Source organism: Manacus vitellinus, unplaced genomic scaffold (genome assembly GCF_001715985.3).
Source record: "Manacus vitellinus isolate BGI_N305 unplaced genomic scaffold, ASM171598v3 scaffold_11_pilon, whole genome shotgun sequence".
NCBI classification, from domain to species: domain Eukaryota; kingdom Metazoa; phylum Chordata; class Aves; order Passeriformes; family Pipridae; genus Manacus; species Manacus vitellinus.
The window spans coordinates 14,907,104-14,930,464 of record NW_021938895.1 but is presented as its reverse complement, the minus strand read 5'-3'; the positions used below and the strand labels follow the sequence as shown (position 1 = coordinate 14,930,464).

Genomic DNA, 23,361 nt, shown 5'->3' with positions numbered 1-23,361 from the left:
TTTAATATATGTTCCTGAACAAGAAGCTTTTAAAAATAACTGAAATAATCTGAATAAACAGTATAGTACAAAATAACACTTATATTCAGAATTCCAAAACAGCACATAGCAAATAGAGAAATTTATATTATGCCTATACATACAAGGATTGTAAATTAAAGGGCTGCATGCTACTAACCAACATGAGTTAATATACCTTTGGCTTTACTGATCACCATTTTTCCCTTGTACACATTCACCAAATGTGTACATTATTTTACATTACTCACTGCAAAACCAGTAGGAAAGGGGAAGTCTAGAACAAGGAAAATATTTACCCACTAGCTAGAGCTAAAACTAAAACACTAAGACAACTGATAGAATATTCATTTCCCCACACACACATTAAAGGCAACAAGATATTTCTGAAGCAAAGTTAAAAAATATCAGCAAATTCTAGGCTACTGAATATTGTTGTTTGCACTACATTTGAGTAGATAATGTTCTATTAAAAAAAAAAAATTCTTACCACAGCTTTGGCTGAACTTTCCTGCAAATCCCAGAATAATATGTTGTTATCAGCCAGTGAAATAATCTTTTTACCATCTCCCATTGGTTCCCACATAACACTGTAAAACAGAAACGGATAAACAAAAAAACAGTCCAACATTAAAACCAATCAGAATTTGAACCAGAAAGCCCTTTTAATTCTGCGGATCTAATCTATTCCAGAACATACCAAACCATATTTCTTCTGGTTTCCTTGAGCTGAAAGCCATCCCATATTTTAAGTGCAAAATCCGCCATTAACTAGCAATTTGTAGCAGTCATTCTGCATACACACACAGAAAAACAACCAGAGACCTTGATGTCCACTAACTTTTGAATGCTTCAGCCTGACACTTCAAAGTTCTTGAGATGTAATGTCATGCATCCTTTTTGAAGGTGCAACAAAAATCATTTTTTGATTGCAAATAAAAAGTTTTGATGCAAATCTCTTCCAGTTCAGCAGCTGTCATTATGACTTAATCAATAGATACTTCTAACCTGTGATTCGCTTCATGCTATACATGAAAGAATGCAAGGAATCAGTCCTTCTCTCTTGTTCTGCCCTTGAGAAGTAACATATTTAAGCCAGTTGGTATGGGCAGCACAGCTAAATATATGCACTATATCCCTAATAAATTTGCTGGAGATAACAGATTAAAAGAGAGGCTTCCATACCAAACACTTTTGTAACAAAGTTGTGCAACCTCCCAATCATTTTACAGTAACAATATAGCTGAAGGTGGAGATCAAAACTTTAGTATCAATATTTTAATGTAGAAACTTCTTCCCATCTGTAGACTAAAACTTGGGCTATTTAAAGGCATTTGAAATGCTGTTCTCATCTTCAATGTATATTTGAAGTACCATCTCTCAAAATTTGTCAAAAGTCCATGACTAGACACAAATTTTTTGTCTAGTCATTTTTTGTTTTGCTTTTCACATGAATCAGTTCAGTATCTGGACGGAACAGATAAAAGAAGGTTGCACAAGTAGATGCAGCCTTGGACAAGAGAGCCCAACATTAGGCTACCTTCCTAACTCTCTGCTGCACACTATGCATGCTTCTATTTTATCCCAGATTTTGCATTACTCCTATTTTCCTAAGATGGTGGATATAACCTGTCTGGCTTCAGATCTAAAGTGATGGAACTCCATCTAATCTTATGGTACAAAACACAAGGAAAAGAAAACAGAAAGTGGCAGGTAGCAGAAAGAAGGGACACAGTGTCATTTTTTCACACCATAAATAAACCACATTTATTCTCAACTAATATGTTCTTCTCAAATTCCTCTTGCTCCTTCTGTAAACAGTATCACTGCTTTTTACTCTGCACTTTTAGTAAAACAAACATTAGATATACAGGCAGATGACTGCACCTGTTTGCTGTTATAGAGAAGCCAGACTATGTAGAGAAAATAGAACTATGTCAAAAAGAAAATTAACACCAAGTAAACAAAAAAGCTGGAACTAAAGGGGTGCATTGGCTGACTCCTCACCCACTGAACTTTACCCTAGGGCAACATAGCAAATTGAAGAAAGGACTAGCTTCTGTGTCTATCTTCTGCTGGAACAATGACCTGCATCCTTATTATATTGTCAGTTCATGGAAATTACCTACTTATAGAAGTCCATTTGTAGTGAGCTGTCTTGAATTAGGACAAAACCACTTCATATTGCACATTAAGCTACCGTCATGTTTTTAAATGTGTTTTAACAAGAACATGAAACTAGAATGATTCTACAATTTGCTTTAAATTGGGCTGTTTCGTCTGTAGTATTGATAATCTTATTTAAAAATAAACACTTTTGAAAAGTTGTGTGGTACAGCTTGGAAAAAACTTACAAGCAATTGAAAATGAGTGTTGATAATAAAAATGATGAGATGCAGTTTCAGATACATGTTCAACCACATTTTGCCCATGATAATGAGAAGCAACCAACTGGCACTGCCATGTGTATTTCAGAATTTCATGTATTTGTGCTGCACAGATATATCAAATACCTCTGATCCTTCGAATAGATTAAAATATTTTATGAACACATATAACAGGATAAAAAAATTAATGCACTGTAACCTGTATGTGATCACAGCTAACCTGCCACAATCCAGTTTTCCAGTGTGAAATCAAAAGACATCAGGATCATCACACAGCTTAACAGGCAACTAAGAAATCTTCAAGTTGATTCTGATCGCATTTACTTAAGTCCATCATTTTACATATTGCTGAAAATATAACTGGCATTTGGTGTTGATACATGTAGATATATTTTAAGTATAGACAATGAAATCTGGTTGGACCAATTAACTCTTTACGAGCTCTTCCAGCCCGAGACCAATATTTTTCATGCTTGTTGACGTATCTGCCCTTTTCCTTCACCAATCACTGAACTTCCAGTTGTAAAAGCTAGACTGGAAACAATTTCTTTGATGTTTTCAAAGGTAGGAAGAAATTTCACATCTTTGAGTGTCATGGAGCTTCAAGGTGAAAGAATTTTTATAGCTGAATACAGTGTGTTAACTAGAGCCAGTTATAACCCAGCTGATACACCTTGGAATGAAAAGGTCTCCCCATTCACTCCATCCTTGTGTGATGTACATTTTATTTATGTTTAATTTTTATTTTATGAAAGTTCATTGTTTTATGAGTGTGGTTATAGTGATCATTCAGAGTTTATAATCTTAAGCAAAGGTTACTCAAAATACCCTTTGTAACATGTTCAGTTGTATTCTGTACTCTTGACTGAATGTTAAACATAAAACACCATGGAGAAGGAGGGGGGTGGGAAATACTGGGGAGTGAAAAGAAAAAATTACTTTTGAAGCAAGATACAAATTTTAGAAAAACTGAAGTTTTCATTTAGAACAGTTTTCAACACAGTAGAAGTGGTGATAATGGCTAAAACGGAAAACAGATAGACCAGGCAATACCATTTTCCTGAGTGGGCCAACCGTTGCTGATGCCAACAGTTTTCAGCAATGGACAAGATAATCGTCAAATTCACAGCTGCCACTCAGAAACTCAGTGTCAACTTCAGGGTTGCTCTTTAGGTAATCTATAAACAGCAGACAAGCAATTATATTTGTTGCATTTTACCCTATTTTGTTATCATCTGACTCATGATGCTTCAATTAAGTTCGTAGCTAATAGTTTTTCATATTAAAAAATTAAATGCTACAGAGAACACTTCCCTAGCAAAAAAATAAGAGAATTTAAAATATTCACTCAAATGCACACATGAAAGGACTCTATTATCTGTGTTTTATGCTGAAAAGATTGTTAACACCTTCATTAATAAAAGCACTGAGCTTTTACAAATGAGCAATTCAAAGTCCTCCATTATGGACTAAAGAAGAAAAAAGCAACATGCAAAAAACTTTCATAGATGTGAAATGCAGTCAGCCACAAGTGTTGGACAAAGCAAGCATTAACTGCTACTTAACTGTAATTACAGAAGTGACAACAATTTATTTCTATAAACAGAAAAATTTTGCTAGACTGAAAACTCTCGTGCACTGCAAAACAGAAAACACACCCACACATTTGGTAACTCAGCAGACCATCCTCCAGCCTCAGTGTAGCCCACCAGAAAAATTCATGCATTATAAACTCAAATGCCTTCTTTGCATTACAATGATTCAAATTTAAAGGTGACTCTTGCTTATCAGGTGATCAGTACATTATTCTAAGAGGAAGGAGATCAGACCAAGGACAACATGGAACCTCATTCCCTTTCCAAGTGCTCTACAAAGTGGCCACATTTCTAAATGGAATCGGTTCTGGCTATTTCACAGTTTTTGAAGTCCATGCTGCAGGAATGCTTTGTCTCAAAATTCTCAGCCATTGAGATCTAATCTGGAGTCCAACTTCTCAAGACGCAGTAAAATAAGAACCACAGCTTCCTAAACACCTGTAAGGTAAGGTGAACTTTTTAGCTAAAAGGCTGCTGAGAAATGAGAATTGAGAAATGAAGTTAAGGATTATTTTGGACAAGACCCCCAAAGACAGATAGGCTTTATTCTGGCTCTTAAATTATTTTTACATTCAGAAAAATAAAACTGCTTTACAAATAAATACAAGAGTATGCCAACAAGGAGGTGACACAGAAAAATTACTTACCTCTATAATTTTTTTTCCTAAAGTTATCATACTAGAGTACTGACAACATTATAAAGTCTTTTTGAGAAATCATAAAGCAAAATGATGAATAAAAACAGGTCATCCTTGACATTTGTGTTTACTTTGCTGCATCTCCTTGCCTACTGTAGCTGCAATTAAACATGGTTTCTAGTGAGAAAAAAAAAAATGTGATTCTTGCTTTATGGGCCCAAGTAATTTCAGCATTGAAAAAGTATTCATGTTCATGTAAACATAATAAAGACAGTCTGAATCCTAGGAGCTCACGATCTAACAGTAAGCATGGTAGTGAATTTGTTACAATAAAGCAAGATATAGGACTCACTGATTTTAAACAGGCGCTCCTAAATATCCATTTTATAGAAAAAACTATTACATTCTTTTTGAGCTGTTCAATGATACAGATCACATCAGCTCATGGGTGAGGCTGATTCTGTGCTCAGAAAGAGAATCCACATGAAAAACAGTAAAAAACCCGTGAGTAGCACTAATTAGAATCCAGGCTACAAAGTAGTTTTGTAGTATGATCTTAATAAGGTCATCAGAGTTCCTCATGTTCATTTGGTATCACAGATAGGTCCTTACAGTAGATTAACAATATTAGGAGGCTTACTTTGCCTGTTTGTTGTCATATGTATTTATTCAAGCCAGATTAGGAATATTAGCTCATATTTCCAGAAAAAACTCTGCTTTCAAAGATATAAAAGGTATACTAGATTTTTTAGGACACTGTTTTTTCCTCTAAGGTCTGTCTCTTGCTAACATATCCGGCATATTAGATATCCTGGATTTCTGCTTAACTTCATACTTGTTGAGATAGACTGGTTTTTTGAGCTTGGAGGACGTGATCTTTAAATACAAACCAGCTTTTTTTGATTTTTCTTTTTGGATACTTTTATTTTGGATCCTTCTTTTCTCTAGGGTACCTATCACACTGAACTTACTCAAGAAGATCGCTGAAGAGGCCCAGGGCTTTTCTCCTGAAGGAGAGAAGGTTGTTTTCACAAGGGTTGTGAACTTGGGTTTTTCCCTGCTCTGTTCTACTAGGATCCTGAACTCCACCATCTCATGGTCATCACAGCCAATGCTGGCTTTGACCTTCCCATTCACAACCAGCTCAAGAAGTTCTCGATGCTCTCCAGGAACTCCCTGGATTGTTTATGCCCTGCTGTGCTGTCCCTCCAGCAGATACCAGGTTAAAGTTCCCCACCAGGACCTGGTCCTACAAATATAAGGCTACTTCTGGTTGTCTATAGAAAGCCTCATCCAATTGTTCTTCCTGATGAGGAAGCCTATAGCAGACATCCATTACTGTATCACCTGTAGTGATCTGCTCTTTAATCCTTACTCACAAGCTCTCATTTGGCTTATCCATTCCTCCCCAGGCAGAGCTCTGTGAACTCCAACAGCTCTCACAGAGGACAAATCTCATCATCATCATCCCAGCCTGTCCTTCTTAAAAAGCCTCAGGAGTCTTAGTCTTTCTGCAGCTGTTTTGTCCATCCAATCTGAGGAACTGACAAATTAATTATCACATACAGACAGCACATTTCCTAGACTTTTAAATGCTGTTAAATACATTTATAACAATATCAGGATATAAGAAGAGAATACAATCCCAGCTTCCCTTCTTCTGGTGACTTCCATCAGGCTCAAATTTAAAGCACTAGTTTAGTTTGACCACAGTAATACTGTTAAAGACTCATGTCTTTCAATTAAGATCAAAAATGTACTGCCACAGGATATTTTCATAACTTCTCTACTATATAAAAGATAGCTTACCAGCAGACCTCACCATTTTTGGTGGGTTTTTTTTTTTTGCTTCTGGGTTTGTTGTTTTGCCTTTTTTTTTTTAATGGGGGGCTCTTCTCTCTTATTGTCTTTTCAAGGGAGAGAAAAGGGAGGAGTGTGTGTGTATAATTAAAAAAGTTATACACTGTTTCTGACATTTTATGAAACATCAAATACAGTCTAAAGAATACAATAGATTAATATAGTTAGCATTTCCTCAAAGTAACAAATATTGGATTGCTTACAACAAAAATACATAAATATTTTGACAGAAACATCCACAAATAATCCTCTAAGGCAAATATACAAACTCCTTTATTATGTTTCATCTATCCCTTTCCATATTATTTAAGTGCTAAATACACATTTACGTATAGGATACTTCTTGCAGAAGTTTTGTTAAGTTTATATCATGTTATCATAATGAGTATTTTACAGTAGTATTTTAATTATTCTACTGTTACTGATGCCGGAAATGCCTCAGGACTCAATGGCTATTTTAAAGCATTTTGGAAGTCCTTTTTTCTATATGTCAGTGTTTCAGAACAGCTCCATGGGAGATCTGTGTACTGAGACAGCATTATAGCTGTAGGGTTTTTTTGGTGACATCTACAGTAACAAAAGGCCTAGAGTATATGCAGTTAAATTTCTGTAGGAATGTAGTGTTTTGACAGCACAGTTGAACCATACCATAGTACCAGTTGAACTCTAAATCCCATGCCAGAAAAAGCACTTTATTAAGCATAAAGCTGTGTATCTGATTGGAGGATTTGCAGATGCTATTACACAGACAAATCTATTTCACAGTTTTTCAGGAAAAATTCACTGATGAGCTGAAATCTATTTATTAATATAAAAAAGACTCAATGACAACATGCTTTGTACCAGAAATGTACAAAGGGTGAAGAAAGAATTGTTTCAAAAAGTATGTACAGTTTACAGATCTATTAAAAGTTGTTTTTACCTTGTCTCTTAACACTAACAGGAAAACACCTTCAAAGCAAGGAGTAACACATTTCACATAAGCAGACAGTAATTGTTTACTGTCACCCAGAGTTAACCACTGCATACAATGAAGAGCATGGGTAGAAGAAAAGAACACCCAGCACATACACGAGTTTCTTCAAATAAATTGGAGGGGTGTGAGAAAACCGTGTGTACAGTTAGGATTCATTTTCAAAGCAGGTGGACGGAAGTCACATAACCTCTACCATTCCACAACATACTGCTCACAGAGCAGCTGCTGCCACAGACACCACTTCCATTCTGTTGCTCGAACAGGGCTTAAAAAACCCCAAAGTGACTATTATGGATATGTGACATGTCAGGAAAGAAACATATAACTGGTCTGTCTGTCAACGATCAGTCAGGTGGTCAATCCAGGAAAAACTTCAGTAGGCTGAATATCTGGCAAGAAAGCACACAGAGACCTGTCAGGTAAAAGTCCTGCCCAGACTCTGAAGGCCATAGGATGTCAATAGTTTTTTCCATGTCCTTACAAACAAACTTACTTGTGAAACAGCTGGAGTGGGCAAAAGCAATCTCTGTAGACTCATTTTCGAGGAAACATGTATCTACTTTTAAGAGGGACAATCTGAGTGTTTTCATATGGGATTTTGCAAAGGATGGCAATATGGATATAGTATATCCTTACTAATTTATTGCTGTTTGTAACAAACTCCATGGTTGGTCAGGGTAATAAAACCCAACAAAACACAATATTCCTCTGAGTATGTTTCTCCAGTGATTTGAAACATGTGCCTAAGAAGAAAATTACAAATGCCTAGGATCTGCATTGATTATTGAGGAAAATCACCACTCCTGTTCAGAAGAGCAGCAAACCCAGGAATGATAAAGGTGTACACAGACCTGGCACAGATGTGCTCTCTAACACCTCTAATCCAGCAGCTGTGGGTTCTTGGGGAACTGGAGGTAAAGAGACTGCAAGAAGTAGCTGGGACTGTCACTACTGTGGTCTCACTGATCTACCCCTCCATCAGCACAGCCGAGACTGAGCACTGGGATGGATGGGCTGTGTGAGGCCTCAGGGCTCCCCTTCAGGTCTCACATACATTTTACCATATAGAGGCACTTAGTCACAAATGTACAAGGGTCACTTTTTTCAGCCAATAGACATCCAAAAGACATTTAAAAGCCCTGAATTTTTAACTACTATGTAAGCAAGTGTCAGCAATATTGCTACATCTATAGTCATCCCAGAATATTGTGCTAAGAAAGAATTCTACTCAGAGGAATATATATTCTAAATAATAAATGATTAATGGGGGTTTGGAGACCAAATTAGAGTCCGACATCAAGAAAACAGGAGCAACTGTTCAAAGCTAGTTCCTCATGAACATATAAAATTCTCCTGCATAACTGATTTTTTCCACCATTTTTTTTAACATTCCTCACTAACATTTTAAGCAATTCAATTAGAACTGAAATTAAAAACCATCCAGTGTCTATTTAACCTGCAAAATGAGATGATGCAAACTTCAATCCTCACACTGTAGTGCTAAGAATAGTTAAAGTGACATTATAAAAAGGAAAAAAAAACACTTTTAAAAATAAATCAATTTTCTTTCAACGGGGAAAAATCTCAACTAATTTGTCAGTAAAAGTAGGCAATACAACAGCATGGTGAGAACAGGAGCAAAAAACTACATTCAAGTTGGGAAGGAGAGGTAAAAAAGTACTCTACAAGCCCATTATTTTTTACTTGTAGAGTAACCCGATTTCTGCACTATTTTCCGTATCGTGATTTATGAATCCAAACAACTACAAAGACTTCATCAAAACTAATTTTCATTTTAAGCATATGAAATCTGCTGAAATTATCAGAAGTGATCATAAGTTCATAGAATCATAGAATCTTCTGAGTTGAAAGGGACCCACAAGGATCATCAAGTCCAACTCTTAAGTGAATGGCCCATACAGGGATCAAATGCACAACCTTGGCATTATTAGCACCATGCTGCAATCAACTGAACTAATCTCCTAAAGTTAAACTAATACTTTATATAAGTTCACATAAATAAATAAATAAATATTTTTTTCTTCAGTATTTGCTTCAATGTCAGATTTTACTTTCATTAAGTTTTCCTCAGCTTTAAAAGATTAGAGTCAAATAAATTCTAATCAAAAATTAACATAATAAACTGGGCACATCACACAATGTTTTATTATTTTGGTATCCAATTAATGTATCGCATTTATTCCCTAGTAAATGTGATTACACTGAACAGCCTAAAGTTTTAAACTTGCACAATACTAACCACTCGAAATTATCAAAAACATTCAAGGGAATAAAAAAGAGAGAATTAGTGTTATAAATTACTGTGCTGGTTCCAGACACATTTGAGAGGATGATAAAAGGGGAAAAAAGGAGAGAAAACATGAGAAAGACAACTAATGGTTGAACATTGAACATTTGGATTTATTTACAATAAAGAATAATCAAAGATTCAAGAGAGCAAAATCCTGTGAATAATTCAGGATCACACAGAATTAAGAAGAGAGCAGGGAGAGAAGTAGAACATACGATACAGTTTAAATTTTTATCATTTTAGAAAGGATCAAAATATAAGGGGTATTATCAGTACTGATAAGCAGTTGTTAAAATACACTCCCAGTGAAAACACTTGTCATATAGTAAGTTTTTTAAAAAAAAAGTTTCTCTATACTTCAGTGTTGTAACATCAGAGGTGGCTGATGGAGAATATAAATGTATGGAATGAGCCAAGTGTGGAGGAATTATTCTTAAATGCTGACAATTTCAGATAGCTCTGAAATTTTGTGCATTATGTGAAGATACAATTAGTATCTGCTGGACAGCTGTAACAAAAAAACCTAAAAACCCCCAGAGTTCAGTTTATATACCAGCATATGGAAAAGAAAGTCCTGACACTCTCAAAGAAACCTCTATACAAATATCAGAGGCATCTTTGCCCTCATAATTATTTTTCTGATACTGGGACATGCCAAGTGTTAAAATAAAATCAAAAAATTATGATTGCATTTATTACATGTCTTTGTTATAAAACATATATAGCAGTTACTATTCCATATATTCAAGACAACATGATCCTTCTAAAAGTAGTGTTACTTTCAGGTTTATATTCATTAGGTACAGACTATGAAATTGTTCTAGATTTCTTTTTTTTTTTTTAATGAAACACTAAGCTAGAATTTTAATGCATATATCTTGATGCCTAACAGCTGGCAGAGAAGACAAAACATCACCAACATCATGACAGGAAACGGAATTGTTATCGGAATATCATGTTAAAGCTATTAAAAATTATGTGAGCTATTAAAAACACCATTTTCACTTTTCTTTAAAGTTTCAGATTCTCTTAACTTTTGATCTTTTTACTTGAAAATGTTTTGGGGTGGTTTGTTGCTTGTGGAGTTTTGGTTTTTTTAATACTATTTAAAGGCCAAAAAAAGTAAGGAAAACACTTCTGGATTGCACTCACCTGTCCTCAGGGCATCAATTACAAATGTTCTTAACTTTGATCAGGTGACTGGGTGCATTAATAGAATGAACATGAGGAAACTGAAGCAATAAAATGTTATGTATAGGACCTTATTTATCTTAAGTAAATCTCTACTCAAGTTGAAAGGACTATTAGCAAATTTGTACTCCTGTAGGAAGCCAACCTTAATGAGGTTGCTTTGTACTGTGCAATCACACAGCCAAGGAAGAGATGATACTTCACAGTACTCTATTTGGAGACCTCCAATGAAATATCAAATAAAATCTCAGTACTTAAAGTCTGTAGGAATAGCTCATTTATAGTAACTTTCTCCTTTGTGAATTAAAAGTTCCAGTTTAATATTTTAGAGATAAACATCCCAAAGTTCTTGAAACACCTGTAACTTTAGAAAATTTATAATTTGCCTTCCTCTCTAAGTTCTCTTAGATGTGGCAATATTTGCATATCCATGTTTAGGATTGATTGAGTGGGATACACAAAAGAAAAAAAAAAATGAACTTCAGCTAGTACAGAAGCTTAATGAAGTCATCTATCATTATTCCTAACATATTCATCTCTTTCCAAATTATTAGCAGCTGATGATTGTTTTCCATACAAAACATGAATTCTTCATTCCTCATCTTTTGGGCTTCCACTTCTATTGCCTCTGTAATCTCCACTGATTTTCCCTTTACAGTTCTATTTCATTGTCCATATAACACTTCCCCTTTATTTATTTCCCTTATATTTTATTCCAAATTTACTCCATGGACTACCATCCAACTTACTTCACTTGTTCCCCTCTCTTTTGAAGTACACAGCTTGCTACCAGGCAGAATCTACCCTTTTTTATATCTGCCACATTTGGAAAGCAAAAAATAGAATGTTAAGGAGATACAGGCAAGCCTGCTTCCAGCAGATACAAGAGGAGAAACTCCCTGCTGTGTTCCCAGTTCAAGATCCCACATATTACACTTTCTCTCATGGCCTGCAGTATCCTTCTTCTTCAAGGACTATCTTGTCGAGTCTACTACCAACGGTCTCCTCCAAAACCGAGGAAGAAGTAGAACAGTAGGTTAGTGCTAAAACGTAAGTCTTCAGGGTCTCAACAGACACAGTTCTCAGGATTCCTCCAAGCTGCACTCAGAGGAGTAATGAAAATGTCATTAACTGCTGTCCTATCCTGTTTCCTTGGCCTCTCCTATGTAGACTGTGCCTGTGTTGGACTGTTCCTTGCAAGACACTCAATGGTAAATTCCTTTAATTGAATCTTAAAACATTGCATAGAGCAATATACCTATAGTTATGTGTGTTTAGCACTGTATGAATACATATATTTATCTACAGAATGAATTTTTTGAAAATGCCTTTTTTTTTTAAACACACAAATGTCCATGTGTATCTGGGGTTTTTCACACAAAGTAACTCACTTGGAAATTTTGCACATGAAGTCTTTCCACTTTGGTTTATATGAAGAACAGTAGGCAAAGGATGAAAAAAACCCTCTTAGGCTTGACCCAAACAAAGCAATTAAAAGGCCTATTTGATTGCCTAATTTAGGCATCTGCTTAATTTTCTGAACTCTCTTTATGCCATACAAGAGTTCGAGTAAAAATTTTGATGAGTCCCAAATTCAAAGCTTAGAGGCAAGTAAACAATCTCAGTAACCAAAACCAAATTGTTATGCTTAATTTTTAAACACAGTAACTCATGCAACCCAGATAAAATGGAACTGTAGAAAAGCAATTTTCTTTTTTCACTTGCTTGTACTGTCTTGGAGATCAGACTTTTGCCAAAAGTTCTGTCAAGACTAAAAAATTATTTCAATAGATCTTGAGCAGGAAGAACACAATGTTCAGTCACACGTGAGCAAAGTTTAGGATTTTAGTCACAATTGATTGAAAATGCTCTTTTGGTCTTAGTTCACAAAAGAGAATTGGTATTAAACATGTCCTGCTGTTTTTTAATAAGAAATTTCAGAGACATTTGAGCACAGCATACCATAAAAGAGGTGAGATAAAGGTAAAGAAACACAGTATCAGTTCTTAACATCAGTGAAGAGTTGAACAAAATCAATACCTGACACATCAGACCTGGAAAAAATCCCATCTCATGTTTCCTAGTGCATGATACTTGAAACAGAAAAATCTGTTTGGTAATTTTCAAGTATAAGGCTTTTTAATAGAAGAGAAAAACAACGCAAGAAGATAAACGTTACAGAAAATATGTTAAGAAATAAAGAAAAGCAGGGAAAACAAGGAAAAAACTACAAGTAAATAAAGCCCTGAGGCAGGTGGTAGCTGCCAGAGTACATAAGCAGTTCCATTTTCAAGATGGCTTTGCTTTTTTTCCCCCTCTTAATTACAGTCAAATCTCAATTACTTATGATCTGCAACCAGATCCATGAATATCATGAAGCATCTATGCTGTGGAATCAGAGTGTCACAAAGGCTGAGACCAACATTACACTCTGCACCTTTAAACTGTACTGACTACTCTGCCATTCTTCTGGGCCAAGCACATAAAAATATGATAAAAGCCCAACTTTTTATTTGATTTTTTTAGCATGCATTCTGACTAATAAGATTCAAAATTAACTTCAAAAAATTAATCAAATCATTAGTGGTTGTGGTACACTGCTCTACTGCACCCTGTGAACAAAACAATCTCCTTAAAGTGCACGTGGTCATGGGTTCAGTGTTCAGCCTGTGCTTTCTGAGTAAAATGTAGAGGGTATGCTCTAATGACAATGCAAATGAGAAAGTCAGAATAAGCATTGCCCTTCTTACTGCTGGCATGTGATGCCAGACCATCACTGATCTCATACTGATTGTGGACAGCAGAATGCTGGTCTTACACTGAGGTTTGAAAAGTATTTATACCTTGCACTAAGGAAAATTGCTTTTCTGATTTATGTTTGGTTCTAACAACAATTGTACCAAGTCTAGAGTAGTTTCAAGTTTTTCTAAACATCCAAAAAGTCCAATAGAAAAGAACATTTAAGTTGCTATTCACAGTCAACATATCACTCAGTGGGACATGGCCTGTTAAGTGAGACACACTTAGCACAAAAGGCCTAATTTACTCATTTATGTGAGCTGTTTCCAAAATGATTGCAACAGGAATAGAAAAGCCTGCTCTAGAACAAGATCCTCTAACTCAGCTGTGCTTGCATGAGATGATGTGCCAAGTATTCTGTTTACACCTTTTATCTCTCTGTAACACTGGACATTTTCAAATCTTTATGCATACATATATATATATATGCACATAGATAATGGGCATTAAATGGTAGCAGAGCATTAAGTGAGCACTAAGTACTGAACAAAATCAGACAGCACGTGACAGAAAACAGCACATGAAGCTGTAATTAGAGGGAAAAAATTATGTTGAGTATTCACATAAATTCACAGCCTGATATAAAGCAGTTATATGCTCCCTATTCCTCCTTTAGTGATCAGGCTACCATACAGAGTTCTGGTATTCCAGCATTAAATAGAAACAGATTATAGAAAATTGAAATACAAAAAGGACAAATCTTAAGGTGTAAAAGGTAAAGGATTAAAACAAAGAAAACTCACTTTCCAATATAGTTGGGAATATTAATTATCAAAAGGTGAATTAAAAGTGAATTAAAATAATAAAAGAGTTATAAAGAGGAGTATTCATAAGAAAATGTGTAGCAAAGAATTAAAATATACTACAATGAAGAAATTTAACATTCAGGAAGCCTATATTTTAGAAAAAAGTATTCTATACAATACACTTTGGAATGCACTGATATGTCCTATCTTGTTCAAGAACCACTCATATAAATATTACCTTCTATTTACCTTTTCTTTTTTTCAGTTGAAATTTAAGATACAAGGGTCAAACAAGGAATCTGTGGCTAGAAATGGATACTTAAAACTTATGATATGCCCTGCATCTGTTCAGGAAGCAGTGGGAACATGCCACATATACATCCAAGCAAAGAACTTGCAAATGGACAAATTTAACTTTTAAATATCAGAAAGGAAAGGGAAGAGGAACAAACCCCTGTTAATAACCTCTGCAGTATGGCAGCTCTCCTTGTTCTGTCTTAGGCAACAGATAAAGAGTAGTTACACAGGCTCCATGTAACACAATGAATTCTTATCCTTAACAAAGAATAAATTATTCACACTTATGCCAAATCAGTTGAGTGAAGACTAAAAAAGAAAGACTGAAGTGTAACATTAAATTTATATTCCATAAAAAGATTGAAATTTTACCTTTGTGCAACAAAGGTTTTAGCTGGGGGCAGGTAGGGGAAAACACATTAAAACAGTACACAGGCTGTTACTCCATGTGTTTTTGCAGGACGCTAATAAATGTTTTTAATCTATGAAACATCTGGTACTAAAAATCCAATTTGTACCTTTTTTTTAAAGATGGAATAGTTTTAAAGTGCATAGCATAGCTTCTACAAAAATCTGCACAAAACTAACAGCATGGGTCTACCCTTTAGGCTTTTTCTAGGAGTATAAAATATGCAGAATCCTACCAGGCCATATTGCCATGGGCTGTGTTGTCAAGGTGACAGAGTAGCTCCAGGGTTTGAGTGTTGCTTGATGAATCATCAGGGGATTCATGACTGCCTGATTCCAATTCCTTCGGCATCCTCCAAACAGCAGCACATGTCATGACTTTAGTGTCTGAAGCTAAGCAACAGAGAATAATGTCAACAGATCATTGTATGGAGACGTATTTTGTATACACTGCATCAACATTTACACAAATCTATAAGCAATGCACATCTGCTGCTTGAAATATTTAAAAATATTACACCAAGATGAATTCAATGAACGCAGAACGTGGCTACAGACACAGACCTCAAGTTAGCAGTCAAGTTGCTGCAAAACTCATAATTAGCACACATTTAATGTGCTTCTCCCTGAATAAATGCAAAATTAAATGCTCATGAAAACTCTTTGGGAGGCAATTTTTCCATGCTTCATTCCCCATACCAGTGTTAATGGAGAAGACCCACTATTTACATTGCATGATTCCTTAACAGTAAGGATGTAGACATCATTTAAACATTTTTCTTTTAAGGGTTAGCTTCAGTTCAATCCAGAGCCTCATCTCATATCCTTTACTACCAATAACTGTTTACTACAAATTAGGTTTCCCATGTAAGTATATGCCTCTAATCCTAGCAAATAAAAACAGCAGAAGAATAAAGACAAACAACTTACATGCATACAGCAAAATATTACAATGTATAAAGAACAGGCCACTGTACACTGAGGAGAAAATACCATATGCACATATGGCATTGCCCATCACCTAATACAGCACTTTGCAGCAGTGCAGAATGGGAGAAGCACTGCACATGTTCCTGCTGCTCCAGCCACTGGTCCGGGGTTCGCCTAAAATGAACAGGTCGGGATTATCCTCTACAGCAGAAACAAAGAAACCAGCCACAGCTACATTAAGCAAAAGCAGGGGGAGCGACCGCCTGCTGAAGGATGTGTTAAATGAGAAGTCCAGACTGGAAGCGGCTATGAACAACACGTTTTCTGTTCTGAGGTCATTTCACCTGCCTCCTTCTCAAAGTTCTACCTCCAAGAACATTTTAGATGATTTTAGTCAAGAGTGTCTCATTATAGAGCCATGAGTAAACGTGACCAACTTCCATCAGCGGAAAGGAAAACAGGAACAATTGGAATGAGAGTGTTTTCTGGAGGAAGGAAGGAGACTGAAAAAGTCTTCCTAGTCTAAAATGGCACTAACGGGGGAAAAAAGATGTCTCTTATAAAGGTCACCAATCAGGGTATCCAAAGTGGAAAAAAAGGCACTCAACACAGAATAGGACAAAAAGGGATTGATACATAGTAAACAGTCCCAAATGCAAGAAGGTAGACATGTTTAAAAAGCAGGCATATGAAATAAATTAGAAAAAAGGTAGTTAGGTCCAACCTGTGAGAAGGAAACAGTTATAGGAGGACGACTTTATATGAATTCAGGACACACAAGCCCTGGGTATTTGATTTGATCAAAATGAATATAAAATATATGTATGATGCACCCAACTATTCTACAGAAATATGGATATACAAGTTGAATACAGTATCAAGAGATAATCCCCTATTTATTAACACTTAATCAAACCTTTATAACTGTAGAGCACGGTAACTAAACAGCTATTTCCAAATCATTTCAGGCAAATCGTTTACTCTAAGTCCACGTGCTATGGAAGAAGAGGAGGAAGCAGCAGCAGATGGTTGTCTTCCCTCAGCAAAGGGCTAATCCATGCTGTGTATGTCATGCAAATAATAAATAACCTAAACTCAAAGTGCAATATAGTTAAAGAAGGTGAGATTTACCAAATGTTTCGCCTCAATATGTGACAGAACATTAATGAACACTGCAGAGAAACTCCTGGTAGATTATAATTACTGAAAGGTCTGTGCCGCACATATAAAGCATGAGCTTTTCCAGTATTTTCAAGATCTATGAAGAGAACCATGAAAGCAAACCATGGAAATCAAACTAGATGTTCCTCAAGCCATCCTTCTTCTTGGCACAGCACCACAAGTCTTAACACTGACTCGAAATGTCACAAAGAAACTTAATATTCAGGAAACTGAAATTTTAGGAAAAAAAAAGTAGTCTAGACAACACTTTTGAATACACTGATAGGTCCAATCTTCTCCAAGAACCACCTAATAAATATTACCTTCCATTTACCCTTTTCCTTTTTAGTTGAAATTTAACCTACAGGCCTCCAACTAGTAATCAGCGGCTAGAAACAGGTCCATAAAACTTGCAGTACATAACTGAAAATCAAAAAAAAATACCAAGAATTAACTATCATTTCTAAAGTATTTTTTTATCAGCTAGATAATAAATAGAAATTTTTATGCAAAAGATTTTGAAAAGAACTGAGACTGGTTTTAAGTATTGTTCCCTTTTGATATAATTTTAAATTACCCCTACTAGAATATATCTAAATATAATGAGATTATGATGGATACCTTACACAGCAGGTGTCTGAATACAGAAACCAAAGAAGTTCTTTCCACTCCCAGGTATGAAATTTACAGCAATATCTGAACTGATGTTGCATTATCCTTGTTCAGTTTCAGATCAGATTTGTAATTTTGTTTACAAAAATCTGCTGTGTTATTCCACATTTTTTTCTTTAAAACTCTCTTATAACTGTGAAATGGTCTGTAAAGCTTGCATAATAACCTTCTATTCCATATTTTTTCTGACAAATTACAGCAGACCACATTCTTATGGTTTCAACTTTTTCTGCTAGTAGATGGGTCAGGTGGTCCCAAAATTACATCAAACAACACTGTAGTTGGTAAAACATGGAGTGAATGTATTAACATTTCTTTGCCCTGCATCTTTTCAAAAAGCAGTGGGAAAATGTCATATACACACAGCCATAAAGCAGTGAACTTGTGAATACACAATGGACAAATCTAACTTTCTTTTGAATAACACAAAAGAAGGGGAAACAAACTCCTGTAATAACCTCTGCAGTACTGCAGCTCTCCTTGTCTTGTCTTAGGCAACAGAAAAGAATAGTTACACAAGCACCCTGTAACATAATGAATTCTTAACCTTAACAAACAATAAATTACTTGCACTTACGCCAAATCAGTTGAGTGAAGACTGAAGTGCAACATCAAATTTATATTCCATAAAAAGATTGAAATGCTAAGTATTTTACCTTTGTACAATGAAAGTTTTAAATGAGGGCAGGTAGGAAGAAACATTGTCAAACCATCTTCCCTCTTAACACAGCACCACAACCTTAAGACAAGGCCTTGAAATGACATTTTAACTTCTTAAAACTGGAACATTAGTTTCTTGCACAATCAGATTTCCAGATTAAAAGCTCTAAAACAACTAAATAAGCACTATTTGGAAGACTGAGGGAGGTCAAAGCATATGCTTGCATGTTTGTATATATACCTATAGAAATCCCCCTGACACTTGATGCGACCCAGGCTCCTATAACATTTTGGTGGTTTGAAAATTGAAGTACAGGTTGGTGCAGAATTTCATATGCATAATTTTGTACCATTCCATGCCTGTTTCACTTCACTGGGACTAGTGCTGAGGGATGAAATTAATTGCACATCAGGAAGGGATAACATTAAAAGCCAACACGCACAAAACATTGACACTTGGCACAGACATCATCCTCTGCTTTTAGCTGGATTTCTTGATGCTCAGGGAAAGTGATAGACCACTTTCCAGCTGTTGAATGACCATCCATCATGAACAACTGTATGTGCATTGCAAATATTCCAGTTTTAATTTTAAACTAAGGATAAATGCTGGAATTAGTTACATGGCTGAAACATGTAGAACAAAGACTTCGTTCAGAGCACTACTAATTTCTCCTTTGACTTTTTATGTACTTACCTACAGTTCTGACAGTTTCCCAGATGTGTGAAACTAAAATGGAATTGCCACAGCCACCCAAAGAAGTAATTTTAGATATGATTGGCCTTAAGGTAGGCTTAATTTCCCTTTATGTATGGAACTTTTAAAACATTTTCTCCCTTGTAAAAGAGAGGGCAAATGTAAGTGTTGAGTGAAACTGTCACTCTTATGACAGATGAAGTAAAGCTTTTTCTGGGTCACAATTCCTCTTAATCAAATAACCACTGACTACAAACCTACAGAAACACAAACAAAAGCACTAACTCTCACTACATTGAAATCAAAGTCTTACAACAAACTTCTCACAGCCATATGACAAGTTTACTAACAGTATGCAGTATCTGTGGCATTACCCACATAGCTTTATTTCCCAAGTGATCATATTAAAATTTGAAAATCCAGTGCTACTAGGTAATTTCACTACCACCTCTGTAGTGTCATTGCTTATCTAGAATGCCTACAGGCAAAGAGAAACTCCAAGTTTCTCCATTTTTTACTATATTCACATTACACTACTGCACATATGCATATAAAATGACGTTTTTATCTACCAGCTCTCATTCCTTAAAAATGTTGAGACCAATATGAAAGTAATATTTAAATGACAATGCCAGTTATTCTGCAAAAGAAAGAAAAACAAGCTAAACACAGTGTCTCTATATCATGCTTCTATGCCTTCCTTAGAACTATTAACATAGTTGGAAACCACTATGCATCCCCACTTCATACTGAAACCAGAATTTTTATTAGTTACAGCACCAATGCAGAAGAGAATAGATAAGTTTAAGCTAGATTCTGTTGCAGTCTTATCACTGAATGTATTAGGAAAAATGTTATTGGGTTAAACTAAGCACTATTGAACTTTCAGAGAGAATAAGTGAAAGGTTTGCAGAAGGGTGTCCCATTGTATTCCTCAAGTGCTGTTCACATAAAATGATCCAGGAATGAGACAACAAACTGTTGAATCATTGTCACATTTGTTCCTCCTCATTCAAGAGGAATTCCTTGTCTAAGTCATCATGCAACTTCAGTATACCTTTTGTTAGGTATTGCTAAGAGTGGAGCTCAATGTACTGTTCCAACAGCAACAACCCCCTGCTAAGCACCATTTCCACAAATCCATCAATACTATCTCCTGGGCAGAGGATACCATCTGCTAGAGTGACTGTACATGTATACCTGGTTCTGTTGCAATGATCCAGGCTTACAACCAAGCAAAACAGAATTTAAAGAATAAACAAGTAATCCTACACTTTGACGGTACTGAACTAGGAACTAACTACACATGATGCTCTTAGCAATAAGGGTACAGTAACCAACTGTAGGAAACAAACTTTGGTGAGTTCAGCCAAAGCCTAAGAGAGAGAATCATGGCTGCAGAGCATGAGGTCATCTTTAGATGCCTCCAAGTTGAGCAAGTGAGAAAACCCTCTGCATGCAGAGTGTACAATTTGCAAAGGGTCACAATTTGGTCAAATCAATACCAATTTTCACTGCAGCATTCAGAAGGACTTCTCAATGAGGACTATTTCCATGACAATTTTCAGCTTTCTACTACCACCTGGTTCCAACACAGGAAAAAAACAGAGAAGCTGTAGACAGGTGGAACATCCTGTTTATCTTCCTCCAAACACTGCCCCCCTTGGAGAATTGCTCCAACTTAGTGTCATAGCCTCTGAGAAGGAAATAAGTGTGGGAAATATATCTGTCTGAAAGGTAAACATAAAAGGAAGTTACTAATGAGAGTTTAAAAAGAAACACATATGCTATGCTAACTACAAGTACTCGTTAGTCCTTTACAGAGTTACGTGGCACACCACCCATCAATTCACTTGCACTGTTGCTGCTGGAGCACAGTAGCCAGCAGACATTCCTTAACAACTATACAATTATCTCTGGACTAGGTGCAAAAAGAAAAAATGTGGATATAAGAACACAGACTGCTGACTTCAGATGCAATACATTTGTTCAGGACATTGCAAGTCATTCCTGCCATTGGGGAAAATTACAATTTTTTTATGAATTTGCAGTTTTTTAAGCTAGAAGGGATGGTCTATGCACTTCACACAACCCTTGATTTTACATCAGCAATTTCTACAGTTGAAGACTTACATAATAAAAGAAGTGAGCTCTGTCATGTTTCCAGATTTAAAGAGAAGAACCTAAAATTTCAAGTAATTCAGAATTATTATAAAGATTCCTTCAGAAAATGCCACAGACTGCAAAACCACAAAGAATGCAACTGAACATCAGGTGTCAAAATCTGTTCATACAGACTCCTTAATTTATCCTCTCTAATAAATAACAGTTTTAAAAAGGACTTAACATGCAACATACTAAGTAAACATACTAAGAAACCAGCTGATATCTAGTTGACTTACATAATAAATCAGAATAGATGAACAAGACAGTCTAGTTTCTCATCATAGAGATTAAGTGTTCTCACTTAGACCTCTATTTGTTTTTATATTATTAAGAACAAAATGTCATTATGTTGGAACTGTGATTTTCCAATTAAAAACAACCCAGCAATTTCATATTCTCATGCTTTATTCAAATGCTCCCTCCTCAAATATGTTTTTTGTAAGGAATCTAGAGAAAGAAACTATTCTACTTAAAAGTTTAGTGGTTTGAGTTTTAACAACAACAACACCCAAAACAAAAACAAAAGGCAAAAAGACCCATCTGAAACTACTTTGGAGACACTTTCGTCAAATATTACTAAAACAAATAGAAATACGAAACATCCAAAAAGAATATATGGAATATAAAAACCAAACCCTCAACAGAAGTATGGATACTAACCAACACTGCAGTTTCAGCAAACAAGAGGTCTGAGTACAAGCAGAAACACACCAACTCTGTTTGCTTTCCTCTTTCAGCTGTGGATTGACGCACATCCAGAACTTGTTAAAAGTCAGTAAGTATTATGGCTTATCCGTGTTCTGCCTGCCAACAGTTCACTCACTGGAGTCACTTCTCCAAAAGTGAATCTATTATCTTTTGCAGGCAGTAAATGTACATGTTATAAAAAATAAAGGAGAAACTTTTTTTAAGAGGACTGGTTAAAAACAGTATCAACCTTTGTTATGTGATACGGAAGTTTAAAACAGTATTTTAAGAAGTTAACTCCCCTCTTAAACAAGCTGTTAAGTAGATGTTACAATAACATAAGGAGAGAAGTGTAAGAATAGAGTTAAATGGACATACAGGAAGCTCTACCACCTGCCCTTTCCACCCATCCACTCTCATCCAGCATACTCAAGTGGATCTAGATCCCAATTATACAGGTCCACATCAGCCAACGTTACAGTTCACTACTGTTCAATCATCCACCTTTCATTCTTCTGGTGCCACTTGCTGAAAAAAACTCACCATACCACTGCAGTCCTGACCTGACAGATGCTTACATCAGACCAGATCTAGGTCTGCTTAGTCCTCCACAATCATATCATTTTACAAAGCATTTTAATCTTTGTGTTCAATCATTCCTTATGGTCTTTCTTAATTAAACACCTATGATAAATCATCCTTGATTGTTTTTCCTTCTCTCAAAATTCAAGCCAATTATTGCTAGTCTCCCACTCTCTTTTTGAGTAATTCCAAAAGATGTTTTATACATACACTAGTAATTCAGTATTTTAAAATTAATTCTCTATCACCAATAGCTATACACATCTGACTGCACTATCTACAGGAAGAATGTTTTCATTTTATTTTCTGCTGCCATTCTACTTCATTCCCCTGTGTTTAACCTTGAAACCTGAATGACAATGCTTCCTACATCACTGCCTGCAGACATTCACACTGAAGCTGAAGGAGCTGAAGTATCAGTGCCTGACAGGGTTTGCTCTTTGATCAGCTTAGGTGGTGCAAAGCCAGCTGGCTGCAGTTATTCTGTTGCCCAGGGAACAACAACTGAAGTGTATTCTTCCAAAATCTGCACAAGAGGCCCTTCTGCAGCACTGCCACAGCAGCTCGTGCTGAGCAAGGC

At 35.8% G+C, this 23,361-nt stretch overlaps 1 protein-coding gene across 1 annotated transcript in view; it reads right to left on the bottom strand.

Moving 5' to 3' along the window:
* Nucleotides 1-23,361, bottom strand: part of EIPR1 (EARP complex and GARP complex interacting protein 1) — a 74,994-nt gene that overhangs the window by 22,188 nt on the left and 29,445 nt on the right. Inside the window, exons 4-5 of the mRNA XM_018085145.3 lie at nucleotides 15,463-15,619; nucleotides 509-608 (exon numbers count right to left, since the gene is read on the bottom strand). Coding sequence (XP_017940634.1) covers nucleotides 509-608; nucleotides 15,463-15,619 — 257 coding nt within the window. The remainder of the gene's footprint in view (nucleotides 1-508; nucleotides 609-15,462; nucleotides 15,620-23,361) is intronic.